Genomic DNA, 22,490 nt, shown 5'->3' with positions numbered 1-22,490 from the left:
AGAAGTTTGATGCTAGAAGTGCCACCACCTTTTTCTTGGTTAAGAAATCTGCAAGCTGTGACTTACTGAGTACACGTCCCACAATGCCAAGTTCTAAACCAAAGAGTAAAAAGGTCATACAGACAATCCATTCAGTAAAAGCTGCAAGAAAGACCCAGCCAAGCTAGAGATTTTGCTGTGTAATAACTTAAATCTCCTGTAGTAGAGGCGCATGGGATATATGCAAATGATCCCTTAAAGGCTACCTGGCTTCTGAATATTCATGACTTTTTACTTTTTAAGTCTTTATGGGTACATTCAGGCTAAAAAAGCTCAATCCCACTAACTGTAGACATGCATGTTTCAGCATTATTTTTTTTTTTGCTTTGTCGGTACAGCATAAGTGGATTACTTGATTGTACGTTAGAAACCTAGAGTTTAAAACAAAGCCTGAAGTCCATAAACATTTGGGTGCCTGCACAATATCCCAAGTAGCCGCAAAACTAGAGGATAAAGAAGTCACACAGGCAAACCATTCAGTAAAATCATACTAAAAACATGTACAAGGTGCTGAAGGGAAACCACTCTGACTTTCCCGTAGTGATCAAAGTGAGATCATCTCATGACTAGCAAGTGTGAGGGTTGTCTGTCTGAATTTTTTCCTGTTACACAGAAGCCAGACTACGGAACAACTCATACTTCATTTTTTATAAATAGAGTATGCTATGTCGGGGGATTGACACAGCACAGACATTTATATAGCTGTGTAGTCTGTTGGGTCAGACTTTCTCAAATAGAAGTCTGGCTTTCTGTGCATTAAAAATAGCAAAGTGATGTAGTGACATTCCAGGAATCCAGTGGTATGTAAAGAGTAAAACTGGGGAAATACAGCTCAGACTGTTTAATGACTGTGTGTTGATGGGGAGGGGAAACAACTCTAAGTATGTGAAAAGGGTTGAGGTGTATTTTTGTTCTGTGTGTTTGTAGTACAGTTTAAATGTATAACAGAAGGTCATGACATGGGGAGTGGGGTAATACTTCATTTTTAGACGGTGTGAGATTAGAGGGTTACAAGTTGAATGCAGTGCAAAACAGATTCTCAATGTGTATATATATATATATATATATATATATACACACACACACACGTATGAAAGGATACTACTAGCCCAGTGGGACTAACCCAGTCAACAAAGGATAAATAATTAAAACAAGTATATGTGTATATAAAACAATGGACATTGATCAGTTGATAAAGGTGTGTTTGTGTGTAGTGCACAGTGCCAAGTACTTCTAAACACTACCAACACTGCTTCTCATGAAACAAACAAGCAAAATACTAAGAACATGGTTAAAATGTGTTACTTTATAATTAAGTTTTGATGAATTAGTATGATTCAGTGCTATTTGTCATGCATATTACTTCAGAAATTTTTTATAAACAAAGTTTGAAAAGACACTTTTAGGGTAGACCAGAGTAGAACATGGAAATGTTAAGAGTCAAAAAAGACCGTTTCGTCACAATGAAATACAATTTGGGGAGGTATAAGTGTGATAAAAGCATGTTATGAGACAGTGTACATTTTTTTTTTTATTTTTCACCACTGTGTGTGCACCATCAGTAATTTAGCACCAGTTTACTATTTCTCCATGTTTTCAGTTAACTTACCGCTGCTTTACCTATATAACCAGTCACAGTTAACCTGGCCCCATTCTGTGTTAAAAAAAAAAAAAAAAAAAAAAAACTTCACAGTGCACTGAATGCATCAACTTCAGGTTGGGGCTGATGATCGGGGTGGGGGTGGGGGGGCACAAAAGGGGGGAAGTTAGCGAGAATGCAAAAAACTAATAACACAGCCCATTTATAAAAAGCTGTGCAAACTAAGTTATATCCCTTTTCAGTGGACTATGTAGTTACCACATATTGAAATGAATGGGAAGTAGTAATCTGTGCTAAAAATACAGAAAAGAAAGACTAAGTAGAATACATGGAGGGTAGTTTCATGTGATAATATAATATCTGATTTTGTAAAATTTTGTTGCGAAAGCTGTTCCCAAACCTACATTGCAGCATGTTTCATTTAGTACACTGCAGACATCCCATATACTCCATGTCTGTCTGTCAATGGGTGTATGTCATTTCATCTAAAACGTAGAATATCTAACCATAACTGATCAAACACAACTGGTCTAAATACAATTCATCTAACCCAGTATAGCTCAAATAAAAAAAAAAAGATTTTTATTTATTTTTGCAGGGGGCAAGCCCTTCTGTGCACCCACTGCCCCATAATTTACATACACCAAATCCACGGTTGCACTACAATGGGAGAAAGGAAAAAAATACCGGAAGTATACCATCCGGTCACACAATCCAGCACATTGTAATAAAGCAAACTGTAATATTACTAATAAACCTTTAAGAGAACTCATAACACTAATTAATTAAAAAAAAAATCATAAATTTTCCTTAGAGTTTTAATTGGAAAAATTGGAGAATAGAATATAATTAGATCTGATATGATTATCTAAACACAAGTGGCCAGAAAAAAGTGATATAAAGCGACACTCCACTTGTATTGCACTTAGACATTTTATATTATATTATTTATATGTATAATATACACACACACACACACACACACACACACACACCCCAAAGAGAAGCGGGTAGGTGAATTGGTGATCCTGTAAACTGCCCGTATGTGTGTTCATATCATGTATGTTTGTGTGTGTGTTCTGAGATGGGCTGACATACCATCCATCATTTTAGGTTCTAAGCCAGGCCCATTGCTAAACAAAATGTCCTTAACTATGGTCAGAACAACCTGGGTTCAAACCCTGGATGAGCTACCTTTGGAGAGAAAGGAGTGGGGACGAATTGCCTGCTTTCCTCTCTCTTGCTGTCACTGGTTCTCTCTCTGTCCAGGAAGAGTAGCAGGACACATGCTCAAGATGCTGTCTCTGTTCTGTGACCCAGATAGATTGGAGATCAACAGTAGCACTTCCTTTCATGGAGAGCAGGGCTGCTGAGTCAATCTCCTGTGCAGACTTGGGGATGCCCATTACATTCTCATCCCTTGGACAAGAATGCACAGTGGGGAAAATGGAACTGCTAAAAGAGGAACCCCCTGATCCTCACAGCTCCTGTCACTTCACCTTTAACCCAAGAGAAATTAAAAGCTGAAGGGCTGTCATTTCTAAGGAACTGAAAGGGTGAAAATGACAGGCGGTAGACTTTATGGTCTTCGGGGGGGGGGGGTCAGGAGTGGGTAAACAAAATTTAAGTTAAAATTAAGTTCTTACTGTTGTGCAGCTTTTGTGTGTTCTTAAACCTGCATTTCCATATTGGCAGGGATACTAGCATTAACTGTCCTTTCTGTATGAAAAAAGCTTTTACCATTTGACGCAGTCTACCCTTTACTTATGCAACAAAGAGATCCACATCCATTCCTGAACCACATTTTTTAGGGTCGTATTAGGTGTGATGTCTAATGGCTAAAACCCTTATTTGTTCCCAGAAGTGTAGCTGGCTCCGCCAGTGCAATGTGCGGGTACCATGAACCAGCATCCTCCCAGATCTTCTGGATCTGCATTTAATATTTTGTACAAGCAGTAAAGCAGGAATTCTTACTAGCTTTCCAAGCAGAGCAGTAATTTTAATTACCATCGCTCTACATCAGCAGTATCATTGCAGGTTATTTTCACACGTAATGACAAATGTGGTTTTGAAGCCTGTGTCTAAATCAGCAGCATTTTATGCATTGACCATAAAAAAGGTTAGTTGACTGTCTTAAGTATTTCAAAAGACTGTAAGGGAGTGTCTTCAGGCAGGCAGTCTATAATGTGTAAGAGAAGCAAGCTATAAGTTGTTACATCCTTCCTGTAAGTGTGACATGGTGGATAGACCGTAATAATCTGAGCACAACTCCCTCAGGCAAATAGCTAGACAGAGGTTGGGGGTCTGGTACAGTGATTTGTTTGCCTTTGCCATGTGACTGATAAATAGCACAGTAAACTGCTGATTTAATCTGTAACTTACTGGAATTTATCTGCAAAATAATGTAGGTTTTCTGAAGACAATGTCCTGTATATGCAGCATGCATCTATGGAAAATTTATTTGCCAGAATAAAAATTATTGCACTTGCCTATACGCGTGCATACACACACACACCACACTGATGTACACTCATGCAGGCAGACAGACCACTCCTACACACACACACACACACACCGATGTACACAGACCACTCTTACACACACGGATGTGCGAATGTATGTACACGCGAGCACATACGCACGGATGTGCAAATGTACGTACATGCGAACACACACACACACTGATGTAAACTCACTGCGTGAGTAATGCTTGTTTTGCCATTTATTTTTCCAAGTCAGTGGAGTGACCAAAGCCACATAGGAAAATTTTCAGTTATTACTCTGTATTTCTGCACAAGACTGATCACAGTGCCATAATCAGTTCTGTCTAAAGGTTAGCATTGAAAAGCTGATAAGAGAAAAATAAAAAGAAAAATTCCTTATTTACTTGTTTCAGACCCAAGATTGTTTATTGTTTGTCAGAAAACAAAGTATTGCTACTGATTACATGTAAATTGGCATCATCTATTTTCTGATGCATTTATATCAGGAGAATGGAAATTTTTTTATTTAAGCAATAACCGACGACGTGGTGTGGTATATTGAAGAGTTACCCAAGGCTGGTGTGGTTTAATCATGAGGGCGAAGCCCAAGTGATTAAATAAAGCCAACCATGGGTAAATCTTCAATATACAACAACCACTGAGTCGATTATTGCTATTATATAATGACACTATTTAAGAAAAAAAATACTTACTTTTCTTAAATAATGTCTTTGTATAACAGCGCATTACTGTTCTTCCACCGGTGGTGGTATACTGCTTCCTTGTGTTGATGTACTGCGCATGTGTTTGGGACTTCATTTCCACGCATAACCAGTACATCAATGCTTTGAAATGGAAGTAACGGAGAAAAGAAAGGCTCCGTTCGCTTTTTTAATTAAAAAGTTTTGGATTACCTTATACCAATGGAAAAAGTTCGGGCGACTGGACCTTTTTCCGTTGGTATATTGTAGGATTTACAATGGGCACCCTGACAAATCAGCGTGCACATTTTGGAATATTAATTGGGGGGGGGGGGTCATTGTATACATACAGTTTATTTGACATGTACATTTTAGTGAAATCTTGATGCATAAAGAAATTATTGTTGGTATTTAAAGAAAATCAGTACTACTCTTTGATTACAGTCAGTGTGGTTTCATGTAATTCTCAGCTTCTTAAAAAGTAATTGCAGACATTCTAAACCATGAGTGTCCAACCCGCGGCCCGCGGGCTGCATGCGGCCCCCAGAGCTCTTCCATGCGGCCCGCGACCCTTAAATTTAAATTTAACTTTTTTTCCATGTGTTTTCACGTCCGCGTCCCTCAGCTATTCTGCGCATGCGCAAAATTACTTTTTTCACGTTTTTTTTTCTTGCCAGCGTCTTTCAGCTGGTATGCGCATGCGCCAAAACACCGTTCGTCGCTTTTTCATTTTATGTGAGATCGCTAAGAAGTTGGATTTATTTACCTGACTACATTCAACATCTATTATTTTACAGCAGTAAAAGGTAAGCTAAGCTATAGTGGTCAGACTTGTTCTGGGGTTGTATTCTGTACAAGTTTAGATGATCAACTAGTTTCTTTCTGAATTTTGTAATTTGTTGTACCTGTTTTGTTAAGGGGTTTGGGGGTAATGATAGTAGGGTACGCCTTCTTAAGAAACGACAGGTCCGTAACAATAATGTGTCCCTTTGCTTGGTAATTGTTTGTTTTTTCTGTGGTCGATCGCCGAAACTGTTTCTCAGGGGCCTAAAGGTGTTAAGGCTTCTGTTGTTAAAAATCCTGTTCCTCCTGATAAAGAGGCAAGGACTTTGGATAGATGGGGAAAGAAAGTATATACTTCTTCCACTTTAGCCATGAGGGCGTTGAATTGCCAGTTTCACATGTTAAAATATCAAAATTATCTCCTTTCACAATTGAAGTCTAAAGTGGATGCTCTGGAAGGTATTGAGTGTAAAGAGTTGCAGGATTTAGTTCATGTGTCTGAACAGGTGGGTAAGCATTCCTTGCAATGTGGTTTTGATGCTGTGCAGGCCTCCTCGAGGGTGGCTGCCACTGGTTCTGTTCTTCGTAGGCACGCCTGGTTGAGGGATCAGAATTTAGCTGAGCATGTGAAGACAAGGATTTTGGATGCTCCATTACAGTCTGATGTGTTGTTTGGTTCGCCTGTGGAAGCAGTTTTAAAAAAAATGGAAGACAAGGCTAAGTCTATGCAGACTGTTAAAGATTTTTTGCAGGTGCAGTCTCCGAAGTTTAGTAGAAATTGGCCTACTAAGGGATGGACATATCCTGCTTATGATTCCCAGTCTAGGGGTAGGTCTAGACGTGGTAGGGGCAGAGCTCAAGGTTCTTTTAGGCCTAGAACAGGAGTTCACCTGCTCAGTCTTCTGGTGAGGGCAGGGGTCAGTCCTTTCAGAACAGACCCAATGACCTGCCTTTTCAGCTGCCAGTACATTCTCGTCTGGCAGCACCTTTGGGAGGAAGGCTGGCTCTTTTCAAAGAAAATTGGGATTTAATTACCCAAGACAGATGGGTATTGGATATCATTCACCACGGTTACAGGTTTTATTTCCACACCTTGCCTCCTTTCAAAGGCATGCCAGACATTCCTCCTCTACAAAGAAAAGAGGCGCACAAGCAAATTTCTCTGTTACTCCAAATAGGGGCCATTCAGCCGGTTCCTGTGCCAGAAAGGGGCCTAGGATTTTATTCTCGCCTGTTCCTAGTACCAAAGAAGGGGAACACGTGGAGACCAATTTTGGATTTATCTATCCTCAACACTTATCTGGACATTCCCAAGTTCAAAATGTTGAAATTACAACAGCTTTTACCTCTACTGGGCAAAGATCACTGGATGGTAACTTTAGATCTCAAGGAGGCTTACCTTCATGTGCCTATCAGGCTAAGTTGCAGGAAGTATCTGCTGAGCTGGGAATTCCCATTATCAGTTCTCTGCATTGCCCTTTGGCTTATCTACTGCGCCCAGAGTATTCACAAAGGTTCTGGCTCCAGTGATAGCTTACTTCAGGCTAAAAGGAATACAAATCTATCCTTACTTGGACGACTGCCTGATTCTGGCTCAAGAAAAGGAAGACCTTTTACAGCATTTGGAATATGTGATAGCAGTGCTAAGATGCCTAGGGTATTCTGTGAACGAAATAAAGTCCAGTCTAGTACCCTCTCAAGACATGTGCTTTCTGGGTGTGAGACTGAATACAGCAGCCCAGATGGCCTTTTAACCCCGGACAAACAAAGAATCTTTCCATTTACTTCCATCATCTATCTCTTCAGTCCGGGCTGACTGCAAGGACAGTCCTTCAAGCCTTAGGGTTCATGGCATCTTGTATTCTGGTGCTTCCCAATGCCAAACTGCATATGAGGAAGCTGCAATGGTATCTCAAAAATGTATGGACACAGCACTGCCAGGATTTGGACACTGTCATTCAAATAATACCTTGCATTCAAATGGAATTTCTGTGGTGGGCTCAGGAATGTCACCTAAACAAGGGACTCTCTGTGACCCGGCCAGAGGCGAGTCAGATTCTAACGACAGATGCCTCAGACATTGCTTGGGGAGCTCATCTAAATGGAAAGTGGATACAAGACAAGTGGCCTGCCAGACTACAACATCTACATATCAACATGAAGGAGATGTTAGCAGTCCAGTTTGCATTAATGGCTTTCAAGGAGTTACTTCTTCCAGGGCAGGTGTTGATTCTAACAGACAACACAACTGTCATGTGGTACATCAACAAACAAGGGGAACACATTCTTACCGTTATGCAGGCAAGCAATGATTTTATGGGAGACCGCTCAGCTTGCAACTAACTCTTCAGGCAAGGTTTCTGCCGGAGCACAGAACTCCTTAGCAGATGTGTTAAGCAGACAAATCATGGATCCCCACAGTGGAAACTGGATCTTCATGTATTTTGAAATTGACAGTGTCATGGGGAACTCCAGACATAGATCTGTTAACTTCTCCACTAAACTACAAGCTGCCAAAGTTTTGCACAAAGAGGTTTCATCACACAGCTTGGAAAGTGGATGCTCTTTCTTTCAGTTGGAAAAATCTTCATGTGTATGCCTTTCCACCTCTGCCTCTTCTCCCAAAGGTGCTCCTAAAGGTCAGACAAGACAAGCCAAGGATGATTTTAATAGCTCCAGATTGGCCTCGGCAACACTGGTACCCATTACTGAGGAGTCTGGTAAGGAAGCCTCCATGGCCTTTACCTTTGATTCCGCATCTGCTGTCTCAGAGGGACGGTCACCTGCTCAATGTCAAACTTCACTCTCTTCATCTAACAGCCTGGCATATTCTGTTTTGAATCACAGCAGGTCTCAACTTCCTCAACAAGTTTTAAATGTGATTATGGAAGCCAGAAGACCTAGTACAAGGAAAGTGTACGCAGAAAAATGGAAGAGATTTTTATTTTGGAGTGCAGCAAAGAATTTGGAGATTTCTGAGCCTAATTTGAGTGTGGCTCTTCAATATCTTACTGAATTATTGGACAAAGGTTTGTCTTTCTCTTCCATTAAGATTCATGCTGCAGCAATTTCAGCTCACTATGATTGTGACCCACCATTGTTTTCGCATCCTTTGTTCAAGCAATTTCTAAGAGGGGCAAAGAATATAAGACCCCAATGAGCTCCTACTCCTGCTTGGGATCTCAATTTTGTGTTGGAGAAACTTACTCTACAACCTTTTGAGCCTCGGCTACTGCTGAATTGAAATACTTGTCATGGAAGACTGCTTTTTTGTTGGCCATTACTTCTGCAAGAAGGGTTTCTGAATTGCAGGCCCTTATGGCAGTAGAGCCTTTTGATTTTCCATAAGGATAGGGTATCATTATGTACTAATCCTTCCTTTATGCCTAAGGTGGTTTCTAGTGTGGCTTTAAACCAAACTATTCATTTGCCTACTTTCTATGCAGATCCCCAAAATAAGGGGAAAAGATTTTGCACACTTTAGATGTACACAGGCAGTTGCGTTATTATTTAAGCAGGACTAAGGATTTTAGGCAGTCTCAGCAGTTGTTTATTTCTTTTGCTTTGAGTTCTCAGGGCAAGCCTGTGTCAAAACAAACTATTTCTAAGTGGATTGGGTTTTGCATTGCATTTTGTTATTCCCATCATGGCAAGGAGATTCCAGCTGGGATTAGGCCTCATTCCACTAGGGCTTCTGCCACTTCAACAGCATTTCTAAGGGGGGTGGCAACTAAGGACATTTTGGAGGCAGCTACTTGGAGTTCAGTGCATACTTTCTCTAAGCATTACCACCTTCCTCTCTATTCTAAATCTAGGGCTGGTTTTGCCACAGCTATTTTGCAAGGCATGTTGACAGCTCCTGCTTCTTTATGATTTGCCAGCCTCCCTTACCTCTGCTTTGGGATTCTACCCAAGTGTTAGGACTGCAGCAATGTGGAATGAAGAACATAGTACAGTTTTGTACCTACCATAAATGTAGATGTTCGAGGATCCACATTGCTGCAGTCCAATTTACCCTCCCTCCTTCCCCTCTGTGTTTAGGGGTGGTTGTGTGGGTGAGGTTATACTCTGGTGATTTTGTATATATTGTACATATTTTTGGTGCAGGAGTGTTTGGAGTTTGTGGTTTTGGCCTTATCTTTTTAGGGTCTTCTGACATCTGGGGCAAGAAAAGACTGAGGATATGACGTCGGTCATGCGCATGTGTACCCTGACGTCCTGACGTCAGACTAATGCACCTTGACCGACATCAGCCATATACTTTGGTATTCGGGCCGACTGGGACAGCGGACTACCCAAGTGTTAGGACTGCAGCAATGTGGATCCTCGAACATCTACATTTATGGTAGGTACAAAACTGTACTTTTTCTGAAGACAATGTCCTGTATATGCAGCATGCATCTATGGAAAATTTATTTGCCAGAATAAAAATGATTGCACTTGCCTATACGCGTGCATACACACACACACCACACTGATGTACACTCATGCAGGCAGACAGACCACTCCTACACACACACACAGCGATGTACACAGACCACTCTTACACACACGGATGTGCGAATGTATGTACACGCGAGCACATACACACGGATGTGCAAATGTACGTACATGCGAACACACACACACACACACACACACACACACACACACACACACACACTGATGTAAACTCACTGCGTGAGTAATGCTTGTTTTGCCATTTATTTTTCCAAGTCAGTGGAGTGACCAAAGCCACATAGGAAAATTTTCAGTTATTACTCTGTATTTCTGCACAAGACTGATCACAGTGCCATAATCAGTTCTGTCTAAAGGTTAGCATTGAAAAGCTGATAAGAGAAAAATAAAAAGAAAAATTCCTTATTTACTTGTTTCAGACCCAAGATTGTTTATTGTTTGCCAGAAAACAAAGTATTGCTACTGATTACATGTAAATTGGCATCATCTATTTTCTGATGCATTTATATCAGGAGAATGGAATTTTTTTTTATTTAAGCAATAACCGATGACGTGGTGTGGTATATTGAAGAGTTACCCATGGCTGGTGTGGTTTAATCATGAGGGCGAAGCCCAAGTGATTAAATAAAGCCAACCATGGGTAAATCTTCAATATAAAACAACCACTGAGTCGATTATTGCTATTATATAATGACACTATTTAAGAAAAAAAAATACTTACTTTTCTTAAATAATGTCTTTGTATAACAGCGCATTACTGTTCTTCCACCGGTGGTGGTATACTGCTTCCTTGTGTTGATGTACTGCGCATGTGTTTGGGACTTCATTTCCTACGCATAACCAGTACATCAATGCTTTGAAATGGAAGCAACGGAGAAAAGAAAGTCTCCGTTGCTCCGTTTCTTTTTTTAATTAAAAAAAAAAGTTTTGGACACCTTATACCAATGGAAAAAGTTCGGGCGACTGGACCTTTTTCCGTTGGTATATTGTAGGATTTACAATGGGCACCCTGACAAATCAGCGTGCACATTTTGGAATATTAATTGGGGGGGGGGGGGTCATTGTATACATACAGTTTATTGACATGTACATTTTAGTGAAATCTTGATGCATAAAGAAATTATTGTTGGTATTTAAAGAAAATCAGTACTACTCTTTGATTACAGTCAGTGTGGTTTCATGTAATTCTCAGCTTCTTAAAAAGTAATTGCAGACATTCTAAACCTTCTAGTAGACTTAGTAACTGAAGTGATGCAGTTGTTGTAACATACAGGATGTAAGTTTTATTAAACTGTGATGTTGCACAGTGCAAACAAGTGGTGAGTATACTGTTAGCTTCATTTTAGCAAAGTAGCTGCTGAGCTTAATGTTTATCCATTCCTGTGCCAGAACTCTTTTGTTAACATTTCCTAATGATTGTACAGGAAGGAGTCAGCTGCAGAGTCAGTTGCACACATGCTTAACATCAAGACAGGTGTGTTCACCGTACTTGCAAAATATTCTTCATGTAAATTCGAATAGTTTTTAAATGTAATAGTCAGCTGTCATTAGGTACTGTACCTTATTGCACTGTAAAACATAAGTCTTACGAATTAAACCCACCATTTAGAAAACCTCAAGTTTTTGTATGCTTCAGTGGAATTTGTCTTTCAAAGTAGATTTTGTTGCTCTTCTTTTATGTGTGAAACAGACTGTACATATTAAGCAATCTGAATATGAAAATTTCAGTGCATAGCTAGGCAGCTCCAACTCAGAAGGGAACCAGAAAAGCATGCTTTCAGTCTTTATAGCACACTTTTAGCAGTCATGAACTCCAGGCCTCTGCTGTTCCTTTCCCAGCCTTATGTTAGTTTTAAAATAAGAAAAGAAATAAAGGTTCAAGATAATTTAACTTCCATATATCTCATTTTTTTGTTCTTCACACACATTTTCCCTACGTACTTGCTAACCAGCAGGCCCATCATTTTAGTTATGACCATTTGTTCCTTTACCTTGTGGGGCAAGAGCTAATCATTGTGGGGAAGCAATATTCCAAGCAAGCAGTCAAGGGATTTTCTTTATTTGTGGCCTTACCCCCCCTGTGGCAGCTGATGTCCATGTTCACAGAAGTAAAGGCTTGATGTGCCTTCACTGGCTACACGCTTGCTTTCCTCATGTACTCAATGAAGGCTGCCATCCAAGCATGGCTTGTCAGAGACAACTGCACATCCCAAGATTGTGTGCTATATGCCCCATATCTCTTGTTTCCATGAAGTGCAAGATAACTGCAACAGGTCAGAGTCAGACATCTTCCTCCACACAGGATGGGTGGCCTTTCCTACTGCCACCCACACTCAGTGGCTCTACCAGCACTCGGGTCACTGTACAGTCCTGGGTTGCAATCAAAGCTTTTATCTCTTTGCACCACAGAACTGACTGTGTATATCACCTTGGCCGCTGAACTGAGCTCTACATTGTCTCCTATATTCTTAGAAGATCAAAGAAGTAAATAGTTCACAGAATGGTGGCCTGCATTGATAGTTTGGCTTTGAGTTTATCTGTCTGTCTCTCCTGTGACTATAACAGCTGCTCTTTCTAGCTAAAACGACTGATGTGTGATGTACTGCTAGCTGTTCAGCATTACTGCACATACTGTGCAATAGTATAGTGTAAACCAGACCACATGACTTGCATCCTGACACTCTAAATGTAAAGGCACCAAATATTTAAAGAAACAGTACCATATGTTACAGCTGTAGTCCTCAGAAGCAATGTATCACACCTGAGTTGCACTCTTGTCCATTTAAGTATATTAGAAATGTGTACTATTTCACTTCATTATGCCAGTCTGACTGTGTATGATGAATAGTCATGCACAGTCTTTTTAGTTTGTGTTGACACTGAAAAACCTAAAGTTTCAGTATTTCAGCAGCATTAAACACAGTATACCAAATATCTCATTTTGTGGACTGTCACTATCGGGCTGTGTTTCATACTGATCTTCCACGCCTGGAATACTAGTACTTGAACAAAAATAAACCAAGACGTTGAGCAAATAACTGACTATAATAAATGAGCAGAACGAATAGAACTATAAAGTCCGCATACGTAGAGGAACATTTATGTAGTAAACAAACATTAATAAAACAAGGTGAACAAAAGATTAATTTTGTGGAATTAGAATTAATTGATCTGTAGATATTAGAAATACAATTTACTCAAATGGTAATATTAAGTTTGATTTCAGGGCTACTTGAAATTTTAATTCAAGATAATGTAACTGTAAGACTGAGGCAGTCACTCAAGAACAGTAACTGTGCAGACCACAACAACATATTTTCCTTACCTGAGAGAGTGGAATGGGCAGAAAACGGATATTGCTCATCTGTATCGGTTTCATGACTAGTGCTGCAAAGGTACTATAGGAGTTAAGATTCTTGCATTTGAATTCAGCACGAATTTTGTATTTTGGACACAGCCATATTTTTTAATTTGTTTTCCTTTTGAGTTTGGCAGATATAAATACTGTAGGAATGTACAGTGGATATAAAAAGTGTACACACCCCTGTTAAAATGCCAGTTTTTTTGTGATCTAAAAAAATGAGACCACAATAAATCATTTCAAAACTGTTCCCACCTTTAATGTGACCTATAACTTGTACAATTCAATTGAAAAATGAACAAATCTGTTAGGGGAAAAAATATCAAAATAAAAAAATGTACAATAAGCTGGTTGCATAAGTGTGCATACCCTTAAACTAATACTTTGTTGAAGCACCTTTTAATTTAATTACAGCATTCAGTCGTCTTGGGTAGGAGTCTATCAGCATGGCACATCTTGACTTGGCAATATTTGCCCACTCTTCCTTGCAGACGCACTCCAAATCTGTCAGATTACCAGGACATTTCTTGTGCACAGCCCTCTTCAGGTCAGCCCACAGATTTTCTATTGGGGGTGGACAAGGTGCATTGATTTAGGTCTGGGCCATTCCAGAACTTTCATTTTCTTCTGATAAAGCCATTCTTTTGTTGATTTGGATGTATGCTTGGGGTCATTGTCATGTTGAAAGGTGAAATCCTTCTTCATCTTCAGCTTTCTAGCAGATGCCTGAAGGTTTTGGCCAAAAGTGACTGGTATTTGGAACTGTTCATACTTCCCTCCACCTTGACTAAAGCCCTAGTTCCAGCTGAAGAAAAGCAACCCCAAAGCATGATACTGCCACCACCATGCTTTACCGTGGGGATGTTTTTCTTTTGGTGATGTGAAGTGTTGTTTTTGCGCCAAACATACCTTTTGGAATTGGGGGCAAAAAGTTCAACCTTGGTCTCATCAGACCATAACACATTTTCCCACATGCTTTTGGGAGACTTGATGTACTGTTTTGCAAATTTTAGCTGGGCCTGGATGTTTTTCTGTGTAAGAAAACGCTTCCGTCTTGCAACCCTACCCCATAGTCCAGACATATGGAGAATACGAGAGATTGTTTTCACATGTAGTACACAACCAGTACTTGCCAGAAATTCCTGCAACTCCTTCAGTGTTGCTGTAGGTCTCTTGGCAGCCTACGTGACCAGTTTTCATCTTGTCTTTTCATCAATTTTGGAGGGGCGTGCTGTTCTTTGCAACATCACTGTTGGTCCCATATTTTCTCCACTTTTTGACGACTGTCTTCACTGTATTCCATGGTATATCCAGTGCTGTAGAAACGTTTTTGTACCCTTCTCCTGACTGATACCTTTCAGTCATGAGACCCCTTTGATGCTTTGTAACCTCTCTACCAACCATGGCTTTTGCTATAGCAGGCAACTGAGTAAGTGTCAGGAAAATCCTTCTAGGACAGCTGAACTTTATTTGGGGTTAATCAGAGTCTCTTTTAATTGATGTCAGGTGTGTACCCAAGCAGACTGAATGCTGTAATTAAATCAAAAGATGCTTCAACAAAGTATTAGTTTAAGGGTGTGCATACTTATGCAACCAGCTTATTGTACGTTTTTTATTTTTTATATTTTTTCTCCTAACAGATTTGTTTGTTTTTCAACTGAACAGGTTATAGGTCACATTAAAGGTGGAAAAAGTTTTGAAATGATTTATTGTGGTCTCATTTTTTTATATCACAAAAAACTGGCATGTTAACAGGGGTGTGTACACTTTTTATATCCACTGTAACTGTGCTTGGAGAGGATTAAGGGAAGGTTATGCAATGTTGGCGTGAGTGCTAATTGTTAAAAACAACTTGTACGTATATTGCAAGGAAATGAAAACTGCTGTAGTTTAGTTTCTTTTCTGTTATTGTATTTGTATCTATGTGATTTTGCACAGTGTAAAGATTTAATAAAGGTGTTAATCTATGTACACTGTTGTTAAATGCTAGGCTTACATCATAACCATTTGCTTTAGAATTTGAAGGATGATAGCTTTAGACTGCGATAATGATTAATCAGAATTGTGTAACAAAAGTAATGACTAGATTATTTTATATATTGTTGGCCAGGTTTATCCAAGAATTTAGACTTTGACTAAGATGATGCTAAAATGTAAGAAGACACTGTGGATATGTGCAATAGTAAGATTATCACTTGCAGTGCTGTGCTAGACAGCTGTGAATAGTCTCCATTCCTCATGGACTGAGTGAATGTGATGATGATCGTTGTGGGCAGAGAGTTTGTATCAGCTGAGTACCTTGGCTCCAGCTCCTCCACGATTTTATAGATACTTGTTACTGATGTAGGGGTATTTTAGTATTGCATACAGGTTACTGCTGAGCTGGAATAAAGTGTTAAAAGCAGTGCTATGTTATGTGCATCCTGTGTAGACCTATGCATTACAAAGTAAGCCAGTCCTGTGTTTTGGTTATTTCTTCTTTGCAACAGAATGTGGGGGGGGGGATTCATTGTTAGGAAAAGGGGAGAAGGAAGGTACTACATGACATAGTATTAAATGTTAAGAAACAACATTAAAAAAATGCAGCCTACCTAAAGTTATACAATTATTTTTTTCTCACCATAGTTTTGGTCTCCTGTCTGTCCTGAGGCCAACAGCCTGGTTGACATATCACAGATGTTCTGAGCTTCAAAATCTACTGCAACACGCTTCACTCAAGGATAGCACATCTGGATGGAGAACCTCCCCTCAGATGAGGAAAATAAAACGGTGAGTTTCATGTTGCATTTTAATAATTTGTTGCATTTTAATAATTTGTTGCATTGCCTGACAGCATACTTGTATTATGCATTACCTAAATAAGATCATAATTCTTGTGGAACTTGTCAGCTTATTTGAGGCAGATCTTAGTTCAGTGTTTCTGACTTCAGAATTAAAACAAATAGAGCATGTCCTATTATGACCCCTCCAGTCTTGTACCTGACCACCCACATTCAGGCTCCCGTTCTGTGATCCCCATAGTCAACTGTCTGCTGCTTTTGCATGGGTTTGTTTCTGCAGCTCCTGTGCTTGTAGTATGCAGTTTAATTTGTAGTTCTTTTCTAAAGTTGTGAAGAAACGCGTTTAGTTTGCACTAATGCTGACTTGAATGTTTACTCTGCTCCTTCTGACATTTTATTTACTGCTTTGTATGCCTTCAGTGCTACAGATCCTGAGGCAAACACATTTTCTTGTTTATATATATTTCTTTAAGAAAGGATAATAAAGAGCACTTGTTTCATCTTCCAACCTTCTCTTCACTTTAGTTGTTTAAAGGATGGTGTGCCGTAAGCATATTTCCTTTCCCCACAGTGCATTTTCTTCCCTAGAGAATGATTCCCATACTTTTACAAATTTAAAAAGCATGACTTAGCAGTTTTCTATGTGACATTTCTACACTAGTCAACTTGCTCTGTACACACCATATTGGGGATGACTACAATTTCATGATTCATCTTTATGATTGTGTATCCCTTGCTCTTGAATCTTTTTCCTGTTGCATCTGAGTTTCTTGCCAAGGAAGACCCAGAGGCTGGAGCCAAACGCACCGCTATGGTTTGTGTGATACGATTGTAAATTTAAGAAGAAGAAAAAACTAGTTCATACTTAATTGTGACTTACAAACAGGATCTACAGTTGAGAGAGCAACCATCATCAACCCCAAAGTACCAATGTCTGCACAATAGTCAGCCAAAGGGAAATTGAATCTGCAGTCATGATATGACATGTAAACCAGCAGGTAATGCATTAATGTGTTTAGCTACCTCAACAATCCTAAGAAAAGCTTTAGAATTAAACAGAAAATATTCATCTCGTGCAGATGTGGACATGACAGTTAGCACGGTCTGTATGAAGGTTGATGTTAGACATGCAGTAATGTGATCGTACCAGGCATATTGAGAAACTGGCTGTATGAGCTGTACCAGTGAAATATAAAATTAGCTCACACAAATTTTCCCATCAGATGATGTGTCTATGCTACACTAAAGTACAGCAAACATGAAGGCCAAATAGCAATTATGTCATAAAAGTCTACGGGGGGGGGGCAAATCCACTGGCAGTGCAAGACACATTCTGAAAGCAACACCTTAACATGTTCAGCTACATGTGTAATTGCACAAAAGCATGCACCCACAGACATAAGGCGCATCAACCATAACATACTGCTACCTCCAAATATTGAACTTGCAACTTAAGTGCCAGTACTCTCTAAAACAAGGGCTGCATACGACATGTCTTCCCTTATGCAGGACAATCCCTAATTAGGCAGTTGCATCAGTCCCTGTTTATGCAGTTGTAGTGCCTTAAAAAATGTAGCAATTGACTTAAGATATTAGGGCAAAAAAGTTGTTAGATATCTGTTGCAGTTGGATTACACTTTTAACTATGCACCTGAAACACCTTAACGTTATAGGATAGATCAGAAGCAACTAACATTCTACCACACATCTCTACGTAGACACCTGTATGTAATGGGTATACTCATCCTAACACCTGTATGGAACGGGTATACTCATTCTGGAACTGATGGAGTATTCCTGAGGTTCCCACTGTGTCACCAGTAAGTCATGAGTACACATAAAGCTACACATAACAGGGATGGGTAGCCCTAGACTCCCACAGGGCTGAAGGTGAGGCTGATACACATTCACTGTGTTCTGCCTGGTCTTCCTGTCCACGTGGTAGCAGTCCACATTATCCATGCCATGATGTTTATGGTAAGTTAACTCTGCTTAGATAACAAGATGCCTCCAAGAGGGATGATGAGCAACTCTGTGACTTTTGGCTGCAGCTGGACCATATTGTGCAAATGCACATTTACAAACGTGATGGCAACAACTAACTTTTTTCATAATTCCTTCAGCATGAACACTGGAAATCTATAGTATTTAGCTTTATGGTCTGCTGAGTCACAGTACAGTGGTGCACCATTTTATGTTTCTGAATCACTGTGCCATCTTGATGTGCCTCATTTGCATACACCAAGCCACTCATTTTAATACCATTCCTCATTACATGTCTTTGTACCTCATTTAGGATATACCCATCCAGCTTTGCTGCTCCACTGTTACTGCCAGCAGTATGTTCATTGGCTAATATATAAATATTAGGCTAGCTGCCTTTGCAGTCCATTTTGAGTTTATCCAATTTCTCTTCAGTGGTGAGAATCAAACCCTGTACCTTCTGTTAGCACACTTAACCACTATGCTAACCCCATCCTGTATGTGTGTCTGAATAGCACACAGCCTGTGAGTTGCTGCTCATGAAAATTTACTTCCCATAGTGCAGCTACATTTTCTGGACCCAATCCTGTATGTTTGTATGCCACTTAGCACCATACTTGTTTAAAGCCTGTGATAATCTGGGCTCTCAGGGTTCATGGTTTAAGATGCCTGGATGTTTGGTCTTGTATGCGAGTAGTTCAGTAATAGTTTTCTTTCCTTGTATGTGATTAGTTGTGTACCTTTCAGTAAAAAAAAATATAAACTACATGCATCTACTGTGCTGTTATGAGGTCAGAAGTTTTAAGATGGCATCAGTGTTGGAACATGACTGCGCTAATGAAGTATATACACTTTTACAGAGCAAGAGAAATTGTTTATTGGTAGATACTATTTCCATGTGCATCACAATAGTATGTAGACACCAACACTTTAACATTATCATCTGTCTGTAAAGGGAAGAATAGAACCAGATACACTTGTAAGGGAGATCAATGACTACATTGAAGTTCCACATTTCTCCGACATATGGGAAATAAATTGTCTGGCTTGTTGTGTTGCTACTTCAAGAACACAATTTCTAGATGTAGGTGCAGTAGTCAGTGCATACAAAGTGACAATTTCTGTGACTATCATTTCGTTGGAGCTCTGGTGATAGTACAAGCAAGTCTTCAAGTAGTTGGACAAAGAACTATCTTCCAGCATTCACAGATTCATTGTGTTCACTAGTGTGTGTGTGTATATTTTTTATATATATATATATATATATATATATATATATATATATGTGTGTGTGTGTGTGTGTGTGTGTGTATACTGTGTGCGTGTGTGTATATATGTATCTATATATGTGTGTGTGTATGTGTGTATGTGTATATATATATATATATATATATATATATATATATATATATATATATATATATATATACACACACACACATAGAGAGAGTGAGAGTGGTGTGTTTGTGAGTTGGTGTGTATTGTGAAGAGAAGGGAATACTTGGCTGTCATTTTTGCTTTGTTTATGATTTACAAGATGTATGAAGCAGCTGACATATGATTTTACTTTTTATGCTTTTACAGTAGGCCGTAAAGTAACAGCAGTCTTATAAAACCTTTATAACAGCTCTTCACAGAGCAAAAGAAGCATTCACACTGATGTTTTGTTTAGTAGACTTTTACTATACAGCAGTTAAAGGCCAGCCACGATAGGTTCTTACTATGAAGGGCTTTCTATGTGAATTATTTACCCTTTTTATTGTATTTATTTATTTAATCAACAATGCCATCATGAGTCTGTGGTTGTCTTACACAGTAGACAAAAGATAGGAGTATTTCTACAAACTTGGGAAAATATGAGCAAGACAGAAAGGAAACTTTTGTACTTCATCAAGTCTGTTTCATTTAATTTTTAGCATTCAGCTGAATCAGTATATTAACTCATATTAATTATAGAAAATGTATGTAAAATTAAAATATATTTAAGAAATTACTCCATATTTTTAACTTCTGTACATAATGACCTTGAAAGAGCATGGACATTTGATAGTCCTACATGTGCTTAGTAAAATATTTGACTGGAATGGAGACAGGTTTAAATGGAATTTATATTTTAAAGTATGGCTGAGTGCTTTTTTTGGGGGAGTGGGAGAAAAGAGTAGGAGGCTCAGTTTTAATATCTCTAGAGGTTTGAGTTGGACTGTCCTGCTCTTATAAGGCTTCTGTAGTGATACTGGGTTGGGACTGAATGCAGCTGGTTGAAGACTAATCTCATTGCTCTTGTTAACTCTGTAAATCATGGCTGTAGTGTCATTCAGTGAGGTTATGTTGTTTATCTGTTATGATTATACCATCATATTTGTGGCACCTAAATAAAGATTGTTAAATAGCATATTAACTTTTAAGTTATGGTCATCTTTCTCTGTAAATAAAGTATATTGGATGGGCTATTAATACTGCCAGTTCTTTAATGCAGTGGTACTGGTTTGCTAGTTAGTAAATGTATTTATATGTTTTTTAGTTGTACATGTAGAAATATTGTCACACACCTTCTTCAGTTAGGACTTCAGTAACAATGTTGTAACATTTGGGCTTCTGCTGACAATCATCCATGCTTTAGACACTTTCCCCATTACAGGCACTTCATTCTATGAGGCCACACCTGCCTTGCTTGAGAATCCCCTCATGTTGGCATGAGCTCCATTTAACTATAGCGTTGGTTAATCACTCTAGGGATATAAACCTCAACACAACAATGAATAGAACATGTTGGAGGGATAGATTCCCTTTGCAGAGACTTCCCTTACTATGGAACAGGGTCCCGATCTACATAAGACAGAGCCCCTCACTATCACTCTTCAAGAGGAACCTTGATGAGTGGATGGGTAACAGAAAGTTCACACCGGGGATCACACCAACAGCACTACTAGATAGGGGCCAAGGGTACTAGCTGCTAGTACAAGGGTCTAGGGAACTACTAAAGGGGCGGTGAATACCGCACAACGTGGCTGGGCTAATATATGCCTTCGGGCAGATAGCCCAGTACCAACCTATGAACCTATATTCAGTTTTCTTCTCACAGTTTTAAAATCATTGGGATCTTGCCTATGTTTCTCCTTTGCAGGTATTTTCAGGCTAATAAGTATATTAACATGTTGACATTTCTTCTTACAGTGAAAAACTACATTTACTTTTCATGGAGAGATAGTTGGTCATTGTATAATTGCTTCACCAATGAAGGCCATTAGGAAAATGCTCATTGTAGTCAAGCTATACCTAAAGACATCAATTTGGAATGTATATTTTTGGCATTCTTTATGATGTGATTGTGAATATTGCAAAATATTTAATTAGGTTACAAAAATGAGAAGACTTAGCATGATGAAAGCACTTTTGCCAAAGAAAAAAGTTTAAGTAAGAAAAAAAGAAACTGAGCTTTAGGGGAAAACTCCAGCAAATGTTAGAAACCAAAAATAGTAGGTTCATCTGCTGTGGTGGATAAATCGAGTGGGAAGGCTGGGGTAGAGTAGAGAAGCTGGAAAAAATAAGCTCTTTCAACTACTGGTTGTAATGGTGAAACAAGTTTTAATTTTCCCACTGCTGGGAGAATGCAGCCTTTCAAAGTTTTAGAAAAATAACTGTAATATGGATAAAGAGAAATAGAGGAAATGGACTTATGTTCACTGCTGTAGATATTATAAGAGCTGCCTGTAGCAAATGCTGTTTTATATTTAGTGATTTCTATTGCTAAACGGAAGAATATCTCATGGGGGTGGAGAGTTTTAAGGAGGAGACTTGCATTGTGTGCCATAAAACTCCCTTCTGGATTTAAAATAGCAAAAGCTTTTAAAGAAATTGAGAAACATTGCTGTGGATGGAGTGGTAGTTTGTTATGCAAGTTGTCAACTGGGTAAGTGCACTTCTCCATAAGCATGACACTGGCCATAAAGACAATACAAGATATTACAACAAAGCAAACAAAATAAAATAATGATCAGAAATGGACATATCACGATAAGGCATAAAAACAGTAAGAAAAGAGAGCATAATGTACAATAAGAACATAGTATAGCTATTTACCAGTGGGTACTTTGTAGTAAACTGGTCTATGAGGAGCAAAGAGCAATGGTAGGGAGGGGATATTCAAGTCTTAGGAGCTGAATATTTATAGCTGTGGCTTGTCTGGCTCCAAGGGAGAGACGTGGAGATCTTACATGCTGCTTTCAGCTGTGTTAGGACTTTACTGGCAAGGGACTTAGTATGCAGATTGAAAGCGAGATTGACAAGAAAAGATGAGTCTGA

At 39.1% G+C, this 22,490-nt stretch overlaps 1 protein-coding gene across 3 annotated transcripts in view; it reads left to right on the top strand.

Moving 5' to 3' along the window:
- The window catches only part of STK38L (serine/threonine kinase 38 like), a 721,763-nt gene that overhangs the window by 290,061 nt on the left and 409,212 nt on the right, over positions 1–22,490 (top strand). For all 3 annotated transcript variants that reach the window (XM_044087725.1, XM_044087724.1, XM_044087726.1), the window contains exon 2: positions 16,051–16,194. In XM_044087725.1, the coding sequence (XP_043943660.1) occupies positions 16,159–16,194 (36 nt within the window). In that variant the 5' untranslated portion in view covers positions 16,051–16,158. The remainder of the gene's footprint in view (positions 1–16,050; positions 16,195–22,490) is intronic.

The sequence above is a fragment of the Protopterus annectens genome, chromosome 11.part0 (genome assembly GCF_019279795.1).
Source record: "Protopterus annectens isolate FY-2018-M chromosome 11.part0, PAN1.0, whole genome shotgun sequence".
Taxonomy (NCBI): domain Eukaryota; kingdom Metazoa; phylum Chordata; order Ceratodontiformes; family Protopteridae; genus Protopterus; species Protopterus annectens.
Note: the sequence above shows the minus strand (reverse complement) of the source record. Positions and strands in the feature narration are given on the sequence as shown.